The following is a 19190-nucleotide window of genomic DNA, read 5'->3' as shown; positions in this document are numbered from 1 at the left end:
CTTGAAATTTTTAATATTTTTCAAGTTTCCTTTTTTTTACCTTTTTACATCAAAAGTAACCAAAGCAGAAAGGTGACACAACAATGACATATGTACAAATTACATTGTAAGATACACAGTGGTAAAGTCATGTACACATACATCTATAATTATCTAAAATGGTATTACATTCTTTTCTCAAATGACATTAAACTTAATTTATGTCCTGTGTGACTTCTTACAAACAAGAACAAAAAAATACAACATGGTCTTACATGGGAGTATCAATATATTACATCTTGTATGTAATGGCCATAGTTTTAAAAAACAATATAACAATTAATATCTAGTCATTGCGATCTGTTTTCTACTGATAATTATTAAATTTATCTACTTTCTCCTATAATGTTATAAAAACCTTCTTTCTTTTTGGTATCATTCATACTTAATGTCGAGGGCAGTTTGTTGTTTCAATGTTACGACTCTGCTCTTGACATACACTTTTTTAAAGAGAAGACTGTACTACACACCTACAGGAACTTCATGATCATCATTCATGATAGAGACACATGTACTAAAAGATATTAATTAAACAAATATCACAAATTCATTATTAGTTATCATCTGAAAACAATATATATATATGTGTGTGTATGTGTGTGTGTGCGCGCATGTGTGCATATACACACACATACCTATATATATACGTATGATGCACACAAAGATACTAAAAAATATAAAAATGTAAATAAAATCGTCAGAATAATGAAATTCATTTTCGGTAGTCAATCACATATGCTTGCAATACTTGATACCGCAACATTGAAACAAGATTGCACAGAAAAAATAATATTCTTCCTAACATTAAATATATTGTATAAAAGTGAGTTGGCATTTAAATGCATGAAAACATTTTGATTTTTTTTTTCATTAATAATCAAAATAAATAGATTACCTGAAAATGAAAATAAAGAACAATAAGCGATTCTCCATTTCTACATTCTGCACACTATCAGAGTAATACAGAATGGAAATGGAAGAATTTAATTGTCATTTTTGTGAGAATTATGTATATAGTGTTCTTTATAACATCACCTAAAAATAATTTTCTAATATAACATAGTATTAATATGATAAAAGTAATTATGTTTTTTGGATGTGTACTTCAAATCCATATGTCTTATTTTTCAAAAAATTATGTCTTATAGCCTATTTGTACCCGTCAGAAATGCTTAATTTTTTTTCATTTATCTCTACTGTCGATTATTAATGTATATTAATATGTATCGTTATATATCTCTATCGCCGAAAAATGACTCATCTCCATATCTCAATTTATCATAAAAATAGGCTACATATTACATTTTGTTTTAATCCGATAGCCAAATTGGATTAACTCAAAAATTACATTTAGTTCGGAATCCTGCTACGAAATGTGAATTCATTTTTCATTGAACTTCAAAAAGGTTTTTACATATGACAGATCTTTCCATAAATATTTTTGAAACCATAAGCGACTTTTGAGACTTGATTTTGTCTGAAAAAATAATCTATCATTAACAAGTTTAACAAATAAATTCGAATAATATAGTTTACAGCATCAACTCGTTCAATTAAAGTCCTTTTTAGATCATTAGTTCGATGTAATTAAATTATATAATTTGTTAGTAATCATCTCTTTCGTAAAATAGTTTAACACAAATTTAAAATTCTTTGGTATATCGATCGTTCTTAAGGACCCGATACTAAGACTAGATGAAAATATTTGTATCCGTGTTTGCTTATTGGAAAATGTTAAATATCCAGACGACGGATACTATCACTATAAATACATCGATGAAACTTTGCATATTCAACGATTTTCATTCATCGAGCGTCGCAGTACTTTCTAAAAATTAGTACTATCTTCGAGAAATTGAATTACAAGTGAATACTTCTAAGTGTCTACAATGAATCTTGAATACAAATATGATTACATTCAAGTCCAATGAGTCATCGAACATTCAATCATTTTCACTCTCCAAACATATTATTCATTTACTATTCATTTACTGTTTCTCAACAAGAGAACACACTATACGATGATTCAGAAAAGACACAATCATCTCCCTTAATATTAATAACACATATCATTTCTAATACTCTCACTCTTCTTCTCATGAACACCACTAATGTGCACCTGTCGCATTTTGGTGTTAACATAAAAGCTTTGTATTAACTATGTAAAACGCTTTATTCTGGACTAGAGACGGTTTGTTGTTGTTGACTATCCTCATCTTTTACAACTTCGGCTTGCATAGCCTTCGTGAGGACATTAGCATCTTTTAATGATATTACTTGAAGAACTTGATGTTCACCTGCGGCATTTATCATTGTCATAGGATGCCCTTGAATAGTGACAGCTTCAATGCTAGCTTCCCCATTTCCAGGCTCAACCTTTGGGACTTGAACCATTGGTGTGACTACTTGCATCGTACCGTCACTTTGAATATTGGCAACCATAGTTTGATACATACTAGCAGATACTGGTACTGTTATCACTCCTGAGACGGAAACAGGATAGCCTGAAACAAAGAAGTAACTGTCCTGTGTTCTGCCCTTGACCAGGCATTTTTCTCTCTGTATAGCAAACTGGGAATTAAAAAGTCAAACTTAATAATTCGAAGAGCACGTATTCGTACGTGTATTTTCGATATCGACAATTTTTTCGGATTTGTGCGTTCATGCTACCAGTTTACGATACAGTCAGATTTAACGGGCTATACGTTTTTTCTAAAACTTAAATGACAAGTTAAAAGTACATTGTTGTATACAAAGCTAATAAAAAAATGTTAGATTAACAGGGTGTGCTAAAGAAAAGTAGATATACTTACTCTATGTGTCAAATATTTAATGTAATTGAAAAGATGAATACTTTTGTTTTCACATTTAGCATTATCTTTTTTTCTGGCACACCCTTTTAATGTAATATCATTAATGTGCAAACATAATTCTCATCTACACTTCAGAAAAAATAAGGCATTAATAAAAAGCAACAGATGTTTAAGCCAATCTGTAAGATCAAGTATGGACAAGCATAAATTATACAAATACGAATTCTTTTATTAAAAATAATTTATTGATTCAAATAAATTAGAAAATAGCAATCGTGAGTAGCTTAAACAAAGGCTGCGAAATACAACAGCTATAAAATAATAAAAACATCAACAAAAAATACTCTATGTACAGCAGTTTTATTTCTCTTTGTTTTAATTAAAGTAAATTAAAGTAACCAATTTTCGATAATAATGGTAAAGTGATTGTAAAACAGGGACAGGTTCTTTATGTGATCATCAATACCTTCCTTTATTTTCTCGTTTAAATTTAAAATCTTAAGAATCCATGTGAACCGATCGATTCTACCTGTTTACTTTATAACGTACACACTTTAAAAATCTTTAAAAATCTATGTATCTAAAGCTCTCCATAGAAATGTACGAACTATACATGCAACATTCCAATATATAAATATATTGTAGGCATCAATGAATTGCTTTTCAGTATATAAAAAAAACAGTATGTACATGCATATAGGTACGGTACGTTCAAATTTAATTCTATCATTTGTATTATTTCATCATTATCGAGTCCCTGTTAAAAAGTTCTTGAATTTTATCTCATCTCAGAAAGAGAATAGTCTAAAAACGTTATAGACATATGTGTATATACAAAACGACACAATATTAAGAGCAACTTCTCTATTTTCTCTCTAGTAAAGTTCCTTGACTTATCACACGACATTTAAACGTAAATTAATTCATAAAAATCAATACATAAGTGCCCTGAACATTTTTTTTGATGATCTCTTACATGTATCATGGATTCTTAAAGAAGAAATTAAAATAAAGCTGTGCATAGCTCCGAATGAAATTGCATATGTACAGTATCAAAAAAGAATAACTAATCGATATTCTACTTTCGTTGTACAAAGTAGTAGAACACGTAGGTATTTTTCTTGAATGGAGCGTAGCAGACAGCATGCAAAACAACAAAGGATCCTGGGCCAGTAAAAATGAATTCACTGTTCAAGTAGCTCCTGGCCGGCGACGGTGCAGAGCCTATAGAAAACTGTTTTACCGTGTCCATCTTCTCCTGTGAGAATGATTTGACCATCTTGACCTAATGTTGCTTCTGTAACGCTGTTTAAATCGACAGCGACACTAGTACCTTCCCCACTGCCTGCTACTTCAGCAAGTGCTTGCACTTCTCCTTGACTTGTATGGATCTGTAGATAAGAAAATTAATTCCCATTTTAAAACTTTGCTCTTAAAGTCAAAAAGGAAAATATAAAAAGTGGTTTATGATAACTTACAGTAGCTACACCTTGAACCTGAGCTGTTGTACCATCTGGTAGCGTAATTATTGGGTTACTAGGATCAACTTGGATGATTGATACGGTGCCATCAGGATTCGTTATTGTTTGTAAAACTGCCGTCGGATATTGAGCCGTCATCTAGAACACAAGAACAAAACATTAATTATGATGGCCGAGTCACGTGTCTTTTTAAATATTTTAAAAAGCAAGATATGATTAAAACTAAAAAATGGTGAAAATTTTACAGAAGGTATAACCAAATAAAATGTGATTCCAAGTATGACGACAACGACTACAGAAATAAAGATAGATTAAACTCAAATAAGGGAAACCAAACACATGAACATAAACGCAAATTGCGTATAAAGGAATTTCAAATTCTAATTTTTTTAATGTAAAATCAGAATTTAAAGAAACACCATGATCTCACAATGTACTATCGAACCTTACATTAAATTTGATTAGACTGAAACTGTACTAAATAATTGGACTTTTTTCAATCACGTTGTTTCGATCAATTCTTTTTTTGTACTCTATCCACTCCCACCTGAGTGGCAGTGGCAAGAGCTGTAGGAGACGCGGCAATGATTTGTGCTGGCGAAGAGTTTCCCTTAGATGAATCCGTGCTGCTGAGGCGAACAACTCCCACCGTCTGCTGTTGTTGCTGCGATTGTCCACCTTGCCCTTGACCGGATGAATGTGACGGATGCGACGAGGAATGAGGAGTCGATTGTTGTATCAGTACATTTGATTTATCATCCTCTTCACTGAATGCAGGTAGAAGATCTTCTCTTCCATGAAATTTATAACAGTTTATTACAATTTGTCTTAACGCATGTGTCCAAGAAATCTAAAAAAATACATTAGAACAAACATTAAGTAGTTTAGAAAATGTATATATCCGAAATGAAAAAAAGGTGTTCGAAGATTCTTTAGATATCTACAAACCTTCTGTTTCTCGTCTTCAGACCTTGCATCCATACGCACATTTGCCCAAGGAAGTTCTTTTGGCCACCATGGTGGCCGTGTACTATCTCTTCCCCAACCAGGTTTACCTCTGCCTGTGGAATACTTTAACATTAAAGGGATGAATGCTCTGAGTTGAGCTTGTGTCATTTTTTCCACGGGTGTTGGTATGCCATCTATTATAAGAGGTGGTAATTCATATAAAGATGGATCGTCTTGTACTGGTGGCGGAGCTTGTTGTGCGAGCGCACTTTCAAGTTCTTCCATTATAACATTTCTTAAATTTTTTACTACATCCTCTAATGGTTTTGCTCCAAATACTTTATAACTACTGTTTGGCTTTCCTGGTGTAGCTACTAATACTACTGCTTGTTGTCCAACTCGTGTTGCAAACTCATCTATGGTTTGCTGTAAAAAATACATATTTAATAAATAATAAATAAATAAATAAATAAATGATAATAAATATTTAAAGGCATACAGATAACAAGATAAAACATAGTAATATGTATATACTTACTCTAAGTTTTCTTAGGAGTCTGTTTTGCTGTCTCTTTCTAATGCTGGGATTTGTTTCAAAGCTATGAGGTCGTTTCCTCTTTTTTGCTGAGACAATGGCTGCGGCGGCAGCTACGCCAACAGGGCCTAAATGTGCAAATTATTAACTATATGTTTTCTAATTTTACAATCCCACACCAAATAAAATGTCAGTAAAATATCAGTAATATTAAAAGATACTGAAGAAAAAATTTCAATTTGTGCGGCATTTCCAAAATATTTTTGCTAAAATTTTTATCTTATTCACGTATATGTATGTATGTGTATAGATATTTTACTGACATGTCAACATGTATCTTTAGTTCATTCAAAACAAGAGATGCAAAGCAGTAGTGATATGAAACGTGCTTGATATCCAAGGATATATTATACATATATTAAAATGAATTAAATTTGTATATGTGTAGAACTCAACATTATGTCTTATAACATGAAATGAAAGGTATTTGAAATCTAGATAAGTAATATATTCTTGAATTTTTTTTCGATAAGGTAAAAATGAACATCTACAAAATATTACATATTTTTCTATAACATTTAGGGAGTAAACATAACATAATAAATTTACTGCACAAAGTGAACACAAATTTAAATGATAAATATTAAGCTAATTTCTAAGCTATGATATTTTAATAAACACACAGGAAAGATGATATATATGAATAATTCTAAATTTGCAAATGAAAATTACTGCATAAAATGCAAAATTAACATGTATATAAAAAACAGTGTTTCCATGTATGTAGAATATTAAAAACATGAAGCAAATAATATTACAGCACACAAACAATGTAAAATGCATTCAATAATGGTATTTTTTGTCAACATTTTCTTTGTAATTTGTATTATGAGTACTTATCTTGTTGAAAGAAAATTAGAATGATAAAAAAGTGAGATATAAAAAAGGCAAAAAAAGAAAAACAATAAATTCATGCTGCACTGTCAATGATGTAAATGAAAAAAACAATAAACTTATGTATTTTCTTTTAAATGACTTAATAAAAACATGAACAGTTAAAACTATTAACCATATTAGGGCTCCATAGAGAATCTTCTTATAAATGTATTTTAGTTTAATATTTAATAGTTACCAGATTAGATGTATCATTGGCAGGCAGTATTTTACTTCTATCTTTCTGTTGATGATAACTCAAGGTAACTTCAATTCTATGAATCTTCATATTTTTTATATAATTATTATAATATTGCAAATAATATTGCAATAATATTGCGAAAGATAATCATTTTTCTTTATCTATGTTCAAAGAATTGAATAATATTATACAAATCATACTTTAATACTTTATATATTATATAAAAATTTAGAATAATATGCATTATTAAAATTATCAATTATACACTGAAATATGTCAATCACAATCCAAAATATTTAATTTACAAAGTCCTTTACTTATTTTTTCCTTGTGCCTATGTAATGAGACTTGTTCATTTAACATTATTGGTGCACCCTCTATGTTACTTTCCTTTTGTAAATGAAAATGATTAGAATATAAATAACTCAAAAGGTGAAAAAGCAAAAAAATGGAAATCACCATTAGCGTGTTTGATTTGCCAACCTGCAGCGGCGAGCTGGGCCGTCACATCATCATCCATAGCAGCTGTCAAAAGGTCACCCTCCTCATATGTTTCAGACCCACTACTTGGCTCGTCATCATCATCATCTGAGATTCTATCCATTGTGCCAGGCTCTGCACTAGGCAGAGACACCATCTTTTTGTCTTCGTCCGTCTTGTCTTCGGTTATATTGCAATGCCCCGTCGAAACAGATGCCAATCTTTGATGTTTTATTTTCTTTCTACATCACCTCCTAAATCGAAAGAAACAAGCTTATATGAGAAATAAAATATAAAATATGAAATATAAAATATAGAACAATAGACTGTCTCTTGTAAATGTATAAATTTTCCAAAACAAAGTTGTCTTCCATAATGTTTATAAATTTACCTTCTGTTAAGTTTACATAGTGATATTATTTAAATATAACTATAAAATAATGTTCTTTTAGCTATATATAGATAATCACTTACATTATTTATAGAAAGGAACTTCAATGTTAAAAGAAATATTGAAATTTACTATGTTCATATATATAATGAAACGAATAAATCTAGATCCAACAATAAAAAAGATGATTGTATATCAAATAATATTTTAAGAGCAATTAAAATAATGATATCATTATCTATGTATCATTAATTGATGATATAAAGGTAAGAAAAACACATAAACAGATATTCTTACTACATACACATGAACTATAAAATATTATAAAGTATAATAATGACATTGAATACATAAGTATTTCCATGTGGAATACTACATGATAAGGGTAGAGTAGATAAGAATCCAGGATGATGATACTACATACGGTCAGAATTTGAGAAACATAAACAATGAGTTTCAGGCGGAAGTGTTTCCCGCGCGTATGTTTAGGATCCCCACGCATGATGAAACGTGATGCTATAAGATATTCGCACTAAACGTGAGATAACATCGTGAAAAAGGAGCACGCGGTAACAAATTAACGTAACGTAAATATGTGAACGTGGTCGTCGTCGTCGCCGTGGTCTGTGCATAGACATAGAATATCGGTGTTGCGCGGATGAAGCGTAGCGAACCGGTGTTACACTCGGGGTGACAGCGAGCAACAGATACATATTTGTTGGATGAATTTGACAGGCGACGCGACAGACGACAGACGGCGGACAGGCAGTTAAGAAGAGTGGTAAGAGCGTGGCTTGACAAAGCGTGACGAGGTGTGAGAGAACAGAGAGAGAAGATGCGCCAAGCCGCGCACACGGCGCGTTTATTTGGTGGATACTTGGGGGGGCAATGAAAATGCGCAGGGCACACGCAAAAGAGACCACCTCCGGGGCCGCAAAGCTCATGACCGCGGTACCGCGGAGCCATGGAGCAGGCCCAGTGAAAATCGCGAGTTGCGTACGCACCTTGTGTGTCCCGTGAGTGGTCACCCGATCAGGGAGGGCTCAGGGTTTCGCGTCTGCGGGGAGGCCGCCGTCGGCTACGCTCTCTCACCACGCCCTACGCTCGCGTCTCGCGGTCTCATCTCGCCACCCGTGTTAAACGCTCACCCGCACAGCACCACCACCGTGAGGCTAAAACGCGACCTTCTACCTCACCGGGCGTAACTCGCGTGTACGTCGCGCCACGCCACAACAACACACACAACAGCCGCCATAGACACCATGGCCAGTTTCGCCAGCAGCCGTATCGATCGGCTACGCGGCCCTCCATCTCCNNNGCGGCCCTCCATCTCCACCACAACAAACGCGGCAGCGAGGCGGCCATTTTGAGCGAGCCTGCGCGGTGCACTCCAAGCAGACGATGCGAAATTGCCCTTATTTCGCGAATAAGCAACATACGCGCATCGCCCGGTCCCTCAACGATCAATTACGTGCTAATAACGCACCGATACTTATTCGGCACTCACCGATTTCCCCTCAGAATCCGCAAAAAGGTACCAGCGACCACGGAAACACGAACACCATATACATGTATACGGATCTGGAATAACCTGATTGGCTGATACCACTGGGGTACGCGTCATGGCGTCCATCCGATCTACCTCCTTATTGGATCCTGAAACACGTGACTCTTGTTCTCAGCGTCCCTGGAACGATGTTGCTGAGTTTCAGTCTAACCTAAAAACTTGCACCATCTGAAACGGCAAGAAACAATCGTTTGTTGTTTTGACGTTTTCTGTTCGAAAGACTTTATCCTGGGTATGCAATTCCTCTTTCTATTTTATTGTCTTTATAGCGATATTCTTGTCTTACATTTTCGTAATGAGAAATTGTTGTAAATTGTTATCGAGATATAAAGTTCGAATCTTAAATACGAAGATAATTTAGAGAGGCAACATGTAATCTTACGAAATCAACAAGGAAAAATAACAATTACAAGAAAGAAAATATATTTTATTTTATTTTTTTTTACAATCATTATAATAAATCTAACAATATAAAAGTATATTATTTAAAAATAATATTTAATAGTATAAAATGTTGTAAAGCAGCTTTACATATCACATCTGGGGTGGGGTAAATTACTAATTATACATGTTAGTTTAGTGGTATCAACCAATTGGATTTAAAAAAAATATATATATAATATATATATATATATACACATATATATATATACATACATATATATACATATACATACATATATACAGTATATATATATATATATATATATACTGTTATTAAATTCACATAGTAATACTTTATAAAATTAATGATTCATAATTTTCTGAATACATATCTAGTATTGTCTTAAGTATAAAGATTGTTAAACTAAATGCGAGGTTCGAAGTAAAAGATGTCTTAAACTCATGAAGGAATACAGTCTAAATAGAATCCAAGACATTTTGTAATTTTATGTTAAATAAGAAATCTTGTTGAATCCAATTGGCTACAGACCAATACCACCAGTGAAAAATATGTTTTTACTTTCAAGCCCATGGCTTGTTTTTATTGCACAGTTTTCCAAACCAACCAGGCTCACAAAGACACGTATTATCAGGTTGACACGTTCCATTTCTGCATGCTCTTGTGCAGGCTGAGCGTTGCGGAGATCTTCTACCAATTTCACAATGATCTCCTTTGAAGCCAGTAGGACATCTGCACACATTGTTCCCTTTACATTTTCCTCCATTTAAACAAGGAATTACGCACTTTGCTAAAAAAGTGAAAACATACTTATTATGAAGCCAATACTATAATTTTAACCATTAGTAGCTACATTTCTATTATAATTTTACTTACAAAATTCACAACGTAATCCAAAATATCCTTTTGGACATTCGCAAGTATCTTTTTGTATACATTTCCCACCATTTAAACATTTTTCTGCACATATACCTAAAATTAATTGTGCTTTAATTAAGAGAAAAAATTTTTGTCACAAACGCTTTTTTAAAGTTTATAGAAAAAAATGCTGCATCTTAGACAGCTTGGAATTCGATTGGCTAGTACATCAGCAGCTTCAGGAGCAACTAGATCAGGGAAATTATTAGATTCAGTTATAAGGGTAGATCATGCTGGAGAATTAGGAGCTGATAGAATATATGCTGGACAAATGGCTGTTTTAGGTATAAATATACTGTAAATATATACCAGGATGTTGTTGTTTCTTTGAATATAAATTTAACACGGGTATATAAGGCAGGTAGAACATCTGTTGGTCCAACTATTCAACATATGTGGGATCAAGAAAAGAAACATCGTGCAAAGTTTGAAGAGTTGATTAGAAAATATCGTATAAGACCCACTGTTCTAACACCTGTTTGGAACGTTGCTGGGTTTGTCCTTGGTGCTGGTACAGCACTCATGGGAGAAAAAGCAGCTATGGCTTGCACCGTAGCTGTTGAAACAGTGATCACAGAGCATTATAACGATCAATTACGTGCATTGATGGAAAGTGATGAAAAAGTACATGAAGAAGTTTTAGAAGTAATAAAAAAATTTCGTGATGAGGAACAAGAACATCATGACACTGGTCTAAAACATGGTGCAGAACAAGCACCATTCTATCAAGCTTTAACAAATGTTATTAAATTTGGTTGTAAAACTGCTATATCAATATCCAAAGTTATATAAATTATATAATTTGTTAGTATAGTACTAAAGTGTAGCTTTAATAAAATATTTATAAATATTAGTTTAGTTTTAAGTAAATAAAATATCTGTTTTATATATATGTCTTATTTTGAAATCAAAATACCTCCTTCACAATATGGTCCTTGAAAACCTGGTGGACACGAACAAACGCCAGGTGCTGTACAATTGCCACCATTCATGCAGTTTGGATAGCACAATGCCTTTTTACAATGAGGTGGGCCTAAATATCCATCTGGACAAGGTCCAGGATTAGGTTCTGCAATGAAAAATATTATATAAAGAAGAAAGATTCATTTGATATCAATAACAAGTACAGGATTTGAATATAAGTATAATCATAAAAGTATTTTTTAATAATATTGTATAAATTCATAAATAGTACAAGCAAATATCAAATTGGTTCATGCATAAATTTTATCTTGTCTTTCACCTTTAGACCATAAACAATTATCGTTCATTGCAAAGGAACACAAGATACATTGAGCGATTATTTTCCGCTACACCCACGTAAATTTAAGCAGATAAACGCAATTACACATTGACTTAAGTGAATACTTCGGCCACTTAAAATGGCTTTCATTAATAAAAATTTTAGGATACATTCGGGTCAGAGAGACTCATGCGCTCATTGATTTGAAGAAACTATTTTATCGATTACAGATCTATAGGATAAGCGGATAAGAGGATCTACCTTCATACTAATCGGAAAGCGTTATACACAGTTAAAGCTTCCCGCAAAATATCTTTTATCGAGTTGTATACACAAAGATATATATTGTGCACCGATCGAACAGAAACACAATCGAAATCATCGTCAATTCATAACATGTCTCCTACTCCACATACATCATTATTACAAAAAATGTTTGCTTCTATCATCTTCTTTCCTTATCTTTTTGCAAAGAGCAGTTTTCATGGTAATGAAACAGTTGAGATTTCGATAGTTTCTAATTGAAGTGTGTAGCAAGTTGAGCAATGAATTATTGCTGATACAGAACTCTGTGCGTGCGGGCAGGCGTGTGTGTGCGTGTGTAGAAAGAGATGATCATGGGCGCGATTGACGCACTCACCGCGCACGGCGCATTCTTTTCTCAGGTTAAGGCGAAGGGGTGTTCCGTTTAAAGGTTTTCCCTTACGACTTTCAATCATCAAACCGATGCCTAATTGCGCAATGCCCGAATTATTACCGGAACATGGTAATAGGACGCTGAATTCTGCGAATTTAATGAACATTATGCATTTATTTATATACGTAGGCATCAAATTTAATAATTTTTTGTTAATCGATTAAATTTGTTGACTCAAAATATTTCGATAATTAAAAAAACATAAATTACCCTTAGGTCTCTTGGGTACTCTTCCTTGCGTTTTGATCGTGATATATGGTGTTTTCAGGATCGTCTCGTCGAACGATTTTAATCGATAAAAATTATAGTAATATTTCTTTACACCAGACTTCCATGTAAAATTCACGTACGTTACTTCGCTCGGAATAATCGGTAATTTGCTTTCGAATTCTGGATCCAATAGATAAGGCAAGACCCTACCCTCCGTAATCGCGAATATCTCCATTTCAACCCCTAAACGAAACAGAGAAGATAAAGATCGATTGTAACTTGTTACATTGTCATACATATTTATGTAGAGTGATGTTGGAATAAATTAAAAGAAATAGATTATTACTCTAATATTATTTATAGAATAAATTAATACAGTAGTATATCTATACTTAAACATGAGAGAATCACATAAAAGATATGTATATATATATATATGAAGAATAATGATAGAATTTTTATCTTATAATGAAATAACATAGTATCATATAACATAAACAGATATATGAAGTATTTTATAACATAAACTAGATATAATATAAAAAATAAATATTGTCCCCATATACTAAAATCATGAATAAGTGAATGCCACAACAGCATCCCAAAAAATGGCAATTTTATCAATATCAAATAAATTCTTTAGAATGACAATATGTATTTTTTTCTTTTAATACCAATATGATAAGAATATCAAGAAGAATAAAATACTGTAGGAATAAAATAACACAGTATATGCAAAAAGAAAAATGCGGCACTCAACACGGATGGATATTCGTGGCGCGGTAGTATCGATATCCGTAAACCAACTTACCGCTGAACATTTTGATCTGTTGCTGGTCGATCCATAGGGAGATGTCACCGGTTGGTTTGTGCCCATTGCCGGATCGATGGTGATTTCTCGCGGCCGCCGTGTCCAGGAGCAGAGCGATCGCCGCCGAGGCCAGGGCGGCTGCGGCCCACTGCATAATTAACGACGTGCCGCCAGGTGTTGCACGGTTTATGACTAGCCCCCTTGTGGCTATGTAAATCTTTCTCTTTCTGTATGATTCTTTGTAAGCGTAAGCTATTCGTTGGTGTATGTGACACTCGTGTGTCTTGGTGTGTGCAGCCCGACGGAACACGCCACGATTTGACGCGTGAAATTTGGGATTTCACGGCGAAACTCGAGACGAACGAGCACGTTCTCACGCACGCAATTTAATGAGCTGACACAACCCAGAGAGACACGTATGCGAAGCTTCAATGGGGATCAGATCTCGCGATCAAGGGAACGACCAACGACCGGTTGACCGACGACCAATTTCGCCGATGTCTCGCTGTAGCTTTCTGCCAGCTCTGTCGATAATGCAGCCGTACGATCACACGATGTTAAGTCAACAAGACGCGTATGCACACGTTCGTACAGGCCGCGTTGCTGCGGCAAACTGACTGACTGACTGACTGACTCAATGAGAAAAGGTCTACAGCAGCCCGTCTTCTTGCTGTGAGTCTGAGAGCAAGATCTCTATCTCTTAAGGGGTCCCGATACGTTTGGGGATAAGGGTGCGTGCACAACGATTCGCAAGATCGATATTTGATGCTTCTTTTGAAACTTAACCGATCATACTTTCTGACATAATCTCCATTGGATTTTCTTAACTTCTTCTTTGACATTTTTAATATTTTTTAATTTTGCTACATTGCTTGCCATCGTGATCTTTCATTGTTAACAAAATGTATTGAATTTGCTGAAAATATGAAAAAATCATTCTTAATCCATTGAATATTTTTTTATTTGTTGAAAGAAAAATAAGAACAGGGCATAACAAATCGTAGGTCATAGTAGTAAATATTTAATGTTAAGAACAGCTTCGAAATGTAATATATAAGTCCTCATTGAACAAAGCTGTGAATTTAAATTTGAATTGATTCGAATATTACCTTGACTGCAATTCATAATTGCAATACAGCCATTGTCATCAATAAAATCTATCGAATATCGAATATAAAAAGAATTCATCTAAATACAATTATTTGCATAACAATCGCGATATTACGAAATTCTTTGTATTCGACGAGTCTGTGAATGATCTTATTAAAGACGGACGCGTTTCTTGGAGAGATAAATATCTGGTATTTATTTGGTAAATCAAAGACAGTCCTGTTGACGTATTTTATGGTTTATCAGTCGATATCAATCTCCTCGGGACTCGAATATTGTATACGCGGATATATGGAAATCAGAATTCGGATTAGCAAATAAGGTGAAAAGAAATGGGTGGAAGGAACCAGTTTTTAAACGTCTTTGGCCGGGTTCCTCCTCTTCGTTTCTTCTCTCCATTCTCTTTCGTACTTCATCGTCTATTCCCCTCCTTATCCCTCCCCCGTCTGTCTTTGCATTCGGCAAAGAGAATTCACTGTTGCAGTGTGGACTTTGTTCCCAAGCTTGACACCAAGTCTGCTGTTAACTTATCTTTCAGCTTCTCTCGAATCTCTTGAATAATCTGTGAGGTGTCAGAAATCGATCAGAGACGATCGATCGACGATAAAGCACTTCAAATACCTGCTATTTCGCACAACTGTTTCAAAGTAACATACTCTACTATTCCAGGACTGCTTTTACATTTCTGGTAATAAAAATCTTGTAGATGGAACAAAATCTTTAAAACTTACTTTTGGTCAGAACACATATTCCAAAAGGGGATTACTATTCACGAGAAATATCGTAACAACAACGAAGAATCTTCTGAAGAGATTGCTACGAAAATTAAATATAAATTTATCAAGTATTTTAAGTTCTTATTGTAGTTCCTATTACATAATACTTTTGAGACATATCTTAAAAGATGAGCGAATTTCAGGATGGTATTTCATCGTTCTCTTGTGGTGCAACTCTTCTTAGTTAGTACGGTATTCTTCCCGTCGAATGTTCGACCACATTTCCATGGTCGTTTTGCAATCCGTTACAAAGGCTGGCTTGTTAGGTATCGTGGTATATACGACATGCACGATTTTACACTCTGGCGCTTGTGGTCGGTCAGGCCGCAAACATTTTTCGCGCCTCACAGAGACGAGCAACTCTTCGCGACGCGATTGATCTTCCAAGGAACATGCCAGATCGTCGGAAACTTTCTACAAACAGGTGCAGGTGACGAAAGGTACACAAGACGCTCTCCATATGTACTGGTTATTTCACAGATATATACACACATAGATATATACGTAGAGATAATATGGTCGAGCAAAAGTACACTACAAATGTAAAGTACAATGCTATTTTACGTAAATTATTCTCTTAAGAGAGACATTAGTATCTCAGATAGTATCAGCAAGATACTGTAGCGTATTCTATAACCTAGATTTCACGAAAGTTTCATATTACTCAATATATTTTCAAATTTCATTGTTTCAAGAGAACAACATTACTATATCATCTATTTTCTTAGAATATCGTCTCTTTTTTATTAAATATTCTATAATGAAAAACTCCATATTTTAAATGATGAAATATTAATTCTTATATATCGCAGCATCTAATAAATTTTTATTGCACTTCTATTTTGTATTGATTGATTGATTTCTTAGAAACTACGGGGAGTTCACTGAAGTAATTCATGGATTCTTGAAGAGAAACAATTTATCTTCATCAAATAATGAACGATAACCAGGTTTATTTGCGATTCCACGGTTACTTATGGCAGCTGAGATGAACGATTCTCCTCCGTGTTTAGCCGAAATCAACGCAAAAGTAGAAAACAAGCGCGTAATAATGGAATGGCTGGCGATTGCATTACTATTTTCGACCATGGGGTTCGAATGAAAGCCCGGTTGATGAATAATACATGATATGCGATAGATGTGTTGCCGTTGCTGTGGACCGAGTTTGTTAGTGAACTGTCTTCGATCTCCGTGTCTCGGGAAAGGAACTATATTTAATTTAGCACTCCAACGATAATACGTTAAATATATGTAGCAAACTGCCAACTGCTCTATTCGTGCACTTTTTGTTATTTTTTCTTATATTTATATATTACTAAACAAATTTAAAAAAAGCTATTGTATTGAAGGTGTTCCGGGTAATTCATCTGAAAATTTAACGAGCCATTTATTTTCTTTAACAGATCGGTGATATCTTAGACGATGCACTGCGTCTTAAGAATTCTACGGCGATATCTTCATTTTTAGAAATCAAAGTACACAGTTCCTGAAGGAGAATGGGGTTGTTCTGGATACATCGGGCAACAGGTTTAACAGAACGGTTAATGAATAGTTGATAATAGTGTCCATTGTAGGCTGCGTGTCCGAGGATTGGCCCATCTAACAAATGGCCCATTGTTATCTCTTACGGCTTCTCGGTCTTCCTCTTGCTCTTTCTCTTCTTCGCCTTTTTCCTTCTTCATACTCCTTTTGCCGTGCACGAAACGGGCGTGCATACAGGGTAATTCAGAAAAGAGAAACGATCTTCTCGCGCGCAGAGCTATTATTACTGTGTTTGGTCGGTTGAAAGATACACACGGTTCGATAACAGCCCATCAGTTGAATTCTTGGTATTTTTGATCGGTAAGTAAAAAAAAAAAAAAAAAAAACAACAAGCACCCCTCTTTATTCTTTTCTTCTTGCTTTTTATTCTAGTAACAAAAGAATCATATAGTGTATATAGAACTTTCTGCAGAATGAAATCAGGACAGTTTTACATCGTTTTTATGCGTCATAAGTGACAAGTAGGAGAAAAGGTGGAGACAGAAATAATCAATTTCACGGATATTGGAATATCCATCGAGCAATCGATATTTGTAGGCCGGAATACGTGCTGAGACTCTAATAGTCAAGCGAAATTAGAGGATATTCGATAAACCATTGCACGAGAAAATTGAGCACTGTATATTATCGGCGGATTACGAAGGAAAGGCCGTTTCGTCCCGATACACAACGTACAATTGATTCGAACGTATATTATACATGGCTCACGAACGGGGAAGCGAGTCTCGAGGGCCGTCCCCATGAGGAGCAACCGGTGCCGGTTTATTCCCGATCGAATGTTTTTGCCCGACCGTCGCAAACCTAATTGGATTCGCTACGAACCACCTGACAGTCGTACACGGCAGAGCATTACGCAAAACCGTGTACCGTCCCCAGCTTTTTAAATGTCGATCCGCCGACGGTCGGTCCGTTTCGAGCCGCATTAACGCAGGGGCTCGTCCGATCATGCTTGCAAAATCGAATCAGCTGTTGGTTACGCTTGTTAATTGTAACGAATAGATTGTATTAAAAGTTGATCTTTCGCACGATTTTATAGGAACAATGAACCTACTTCGTGGAAGTAAAAATCCAGGGAAAGCAATTTATGCGCTGGATGATCTTTTGTTCTCCTTTTTTCTGTGAATGGAATTCTTGTTTTATCATAATAACATACGTTATAATATTTTATGCTACGTTGATCGAGATAATGTCTGATCTTGCGTTATATATTTTCATCTTATGTAGGTACGATATACATGACATCTACCTATCATTGTAATTTTTACCTTGCAACGTACCCGTGTATCCGATCAGCGTGTGCAACTCGTATATACGATCCTTCTTTCTCATATGCACCGACCTTACCTCCTCTTTTCCCACAGGATACAAACGCACACGACCTCGGATCCTACATGGACACACGGCTCCTCCGGCAGGCAGCCAGGCGCTAACGTCGATGCATGTAGCTGACGGCAGCGGCCACATCGTGCTATGTTTCTGCGTCATCGGACCGCGTTCTCCTTTCATCCTTTTTCATCGTTCTCTTCTCACTAGGTAGACAACAATGATAGAATGATATCTCTACGGAGTGGGGAATACGGAAAAATGGGATTAGCGATCAGAGAAAGAGTCCGAAAAAGTCGGAAAACTCTGAAAGAAAAAGAGAGAACAGGGTAGAAAGTTGGGTAAAACAAAGAAGATGGAACAGGGACGAAAGTACATGGGAAAGAGACAGAAAAAGGAAATATTGGCGAAAGAGAGGACAAAGGAGAAAGAGGGGACAAGAAAAAAGAGAGAGAGAGAGGAATTCTCGAGAGATCAAGTTAGAGTACTGGCACAAAAAACCTGTCCCGCATAATTACATTATCGGTCACATCTCGTTCGACTTCTGTCCACAGTCACACAGCCCTTGCTTGGGAAAACGAATGCGTTCCCATATAATACAGGCCACCGTTGCTTCGAGGACGATGCAGCAAGGTCTCCAATGAAACTGCAGGGGGTCCGTGCCATTGTTCTTTATCCTATCTTTTACGGATTTTTGGTAGAAAACATCGAATATTCTGGCAAATTGAATAGGAAGCATCGAACATTTTCTGTGATGGTTGCTTTAGT

The 19190-nt window shown here is 35.0% G+C and overlaps 3 protein-coding genes across 9 annotated transcripts; 1 reads left to right on the top strand and 2 right to left on the bottom strand.

Moving 5' to 3' along the window:
* Positions 1-127: 127 nt before the first annotated feature.
* On the bottom strand, positions 128-9450 carry LOC100746560 (DNA-binding protein Ewg). Of its 6 annotated transcripts, none has more exons than XM_003485392.4 (8): positions 9330-9450; positions 7411-7685; positions 5820-5944; positions 5282-5707; positions 4881-5183; positions 4331-4471; positions 4096-4243; positions 128-2543 (listed from the first exon to the last, which is right to left on the bottom strand). In XM_003485392.4, exons 2-8 carry the CDS (start codon positions 7586-7588, stop codon positions 2212-2214), a joined length of 1653 nt encoding a protein of 550 aa, XP_003485440.1. In that variant the 5' UTR covers positions 7589-7685; positions 9330-9450; the 3' UTR covers positions 128-2211. The 6 variants fall into 6 exon arrangements, with proteins under 6 accessions (XP_003485440.1, XP_012248416.1, XP_024227851.1 ...); XM_012392993.3 differs by lacking the exon at positions 9330-9450 and adding an exon at positions 8827-9131; XM_024372083.2 differs by lacking the exon at positions 9330-9450 and adding an exon at positions 8827-9131 and having other exon boundaries at positions 4983-5183.
* A 51-nt stretch (positions 9451-9501) lies between these two features.
* LOC100746879 (5-demethoxyubiquinone hydroxylase, mitochondrial) lies at positions 9502-11600 on the top strand. Of its 2 annotated transcripts, XM_003485395.4 has the most exons (3): positions 9502-9621; positions 10825-10994; positions 11072-11600. In XM_003485395.4, the coding sequence occupies exons 2-3, from the start codon at positions 10838-10840 to the stop codon at positions 11500-11502; spliced, it is 588 nt and encodes a 195-aa protein (XP_003485443.1). In that variant the 5' UTR covers positions 9502-9621; positions 10825-10837; the 3' UTR covers positions 11503-11600. The 2 variants fall into 2 exon arrangements, with proteins under 2 accessions (XP_003485443.1, XP_033180447.1); XM_033324556.1 differs by lacking the exon at positions 9502-9621 and having other exon boundaries at positions 10763-10994.
* LOC100746683 (protein shifted) lies at positions 10345-14469 on the bottom strand. The gene is made up of 6 exons (XM_003485393.4): positions 13672-14469; positions 12861-13103; positions 12594-12737; positions 11627-11779; positions 10669-10764; positions 10345-10582 (listed from the first exon to the last, which is right to left on the bottom strand). The coding sequence occupies exons 1-6, from the start codon at positions 13823-13825 to the stop codon at positions 10356-10358; spliced, it is 1017 nt and encodes a 338-aa protein (XP_003485441.1). The 5' UTR covers positions 13826-14469; the 3' UTR covers positions 10345-10355.
* Between the last annotated feature and the right edge of the window lie 4721 nt (positions 14470-19190).

Source organism: Bombus impatiens, unplaced genomic scaffold (genome assembly GCF_000188095.3).
Source record: "Bombus impatiens unplaced genomic scaffold, BIMP_2.2 scf_0054, whole genome shotgun sequence".
NCBI classification, from domain to species: Eukaryota; Metazoa; Arthropoda; class Insecta; order Hymenoptera; family Apidae; genus Bombus; species Bombus impatiens.
This window is presented reverse-complemented; position numbering and strand designations above follow the sequence as displayed.

Excerpts from the sequence above, each read along its gene's own strand:
- LOC100746560 (XM_003485392.4), bottom strand. The coding sequence starts at position 7,588 with ATGGTGTCTCTGCCTAGTGCAGAGCCTGGCACAATGGATAGAATCTCA. Across the intron at positions 4,472-4,880 it reads CTCTTGCCACTGCCACTCAG|ATGACGGCTCAATATCCGAC; the intron begins GTGGGAGTGGAT and ends CTTGTGTTCTAG. Across the intron at positions 4,244-4,330 it reads AGGTTCAAGGTGTAGCTACT|ATCCATACAAGTCAAGGAGA; the intron begins GTAAGTTATCAT and ends TCTTATCTACAG.
- LOC100746683 (XM_003485393.4), bottom strand. The coding sequence starts at position 13,825 with ATGCAGTGGGCCGCAGCCGCCCTGGCCTCGGCGGCGATCGCTCTGCTC. Across the intron at positions 13,104-13,671 it reads ACAGATCAAAATGTTCAGCG|GGGTTGAAATGGAGATATTC; the intron begins GTAAGTTGGTTT and ends TGTTTCGTTTAG. Across the intron at positions 10,765-11,626 it reads AGGACCATATTGTGAAGGAG|GTATATGTGCAGAAAAATGT; the intron begins GTATTTTGATTT and ends AATTAATTTTAG.
- LOC100746879 (XM_003485395.4), top strand. The coding sequence starts at position 10,838 with ATGCTGCATCTTAGACAGCTTGGAATTCGATTGGCTAGTACATCAGCA. Across the intron at positions 10,995-11,071 it reads TGGACAAATGGCTGTTTTAG|GTAGAACATCTGTTGGTCCA; the intron begins GTATAAATATAC and ends TATATAAGGCAG.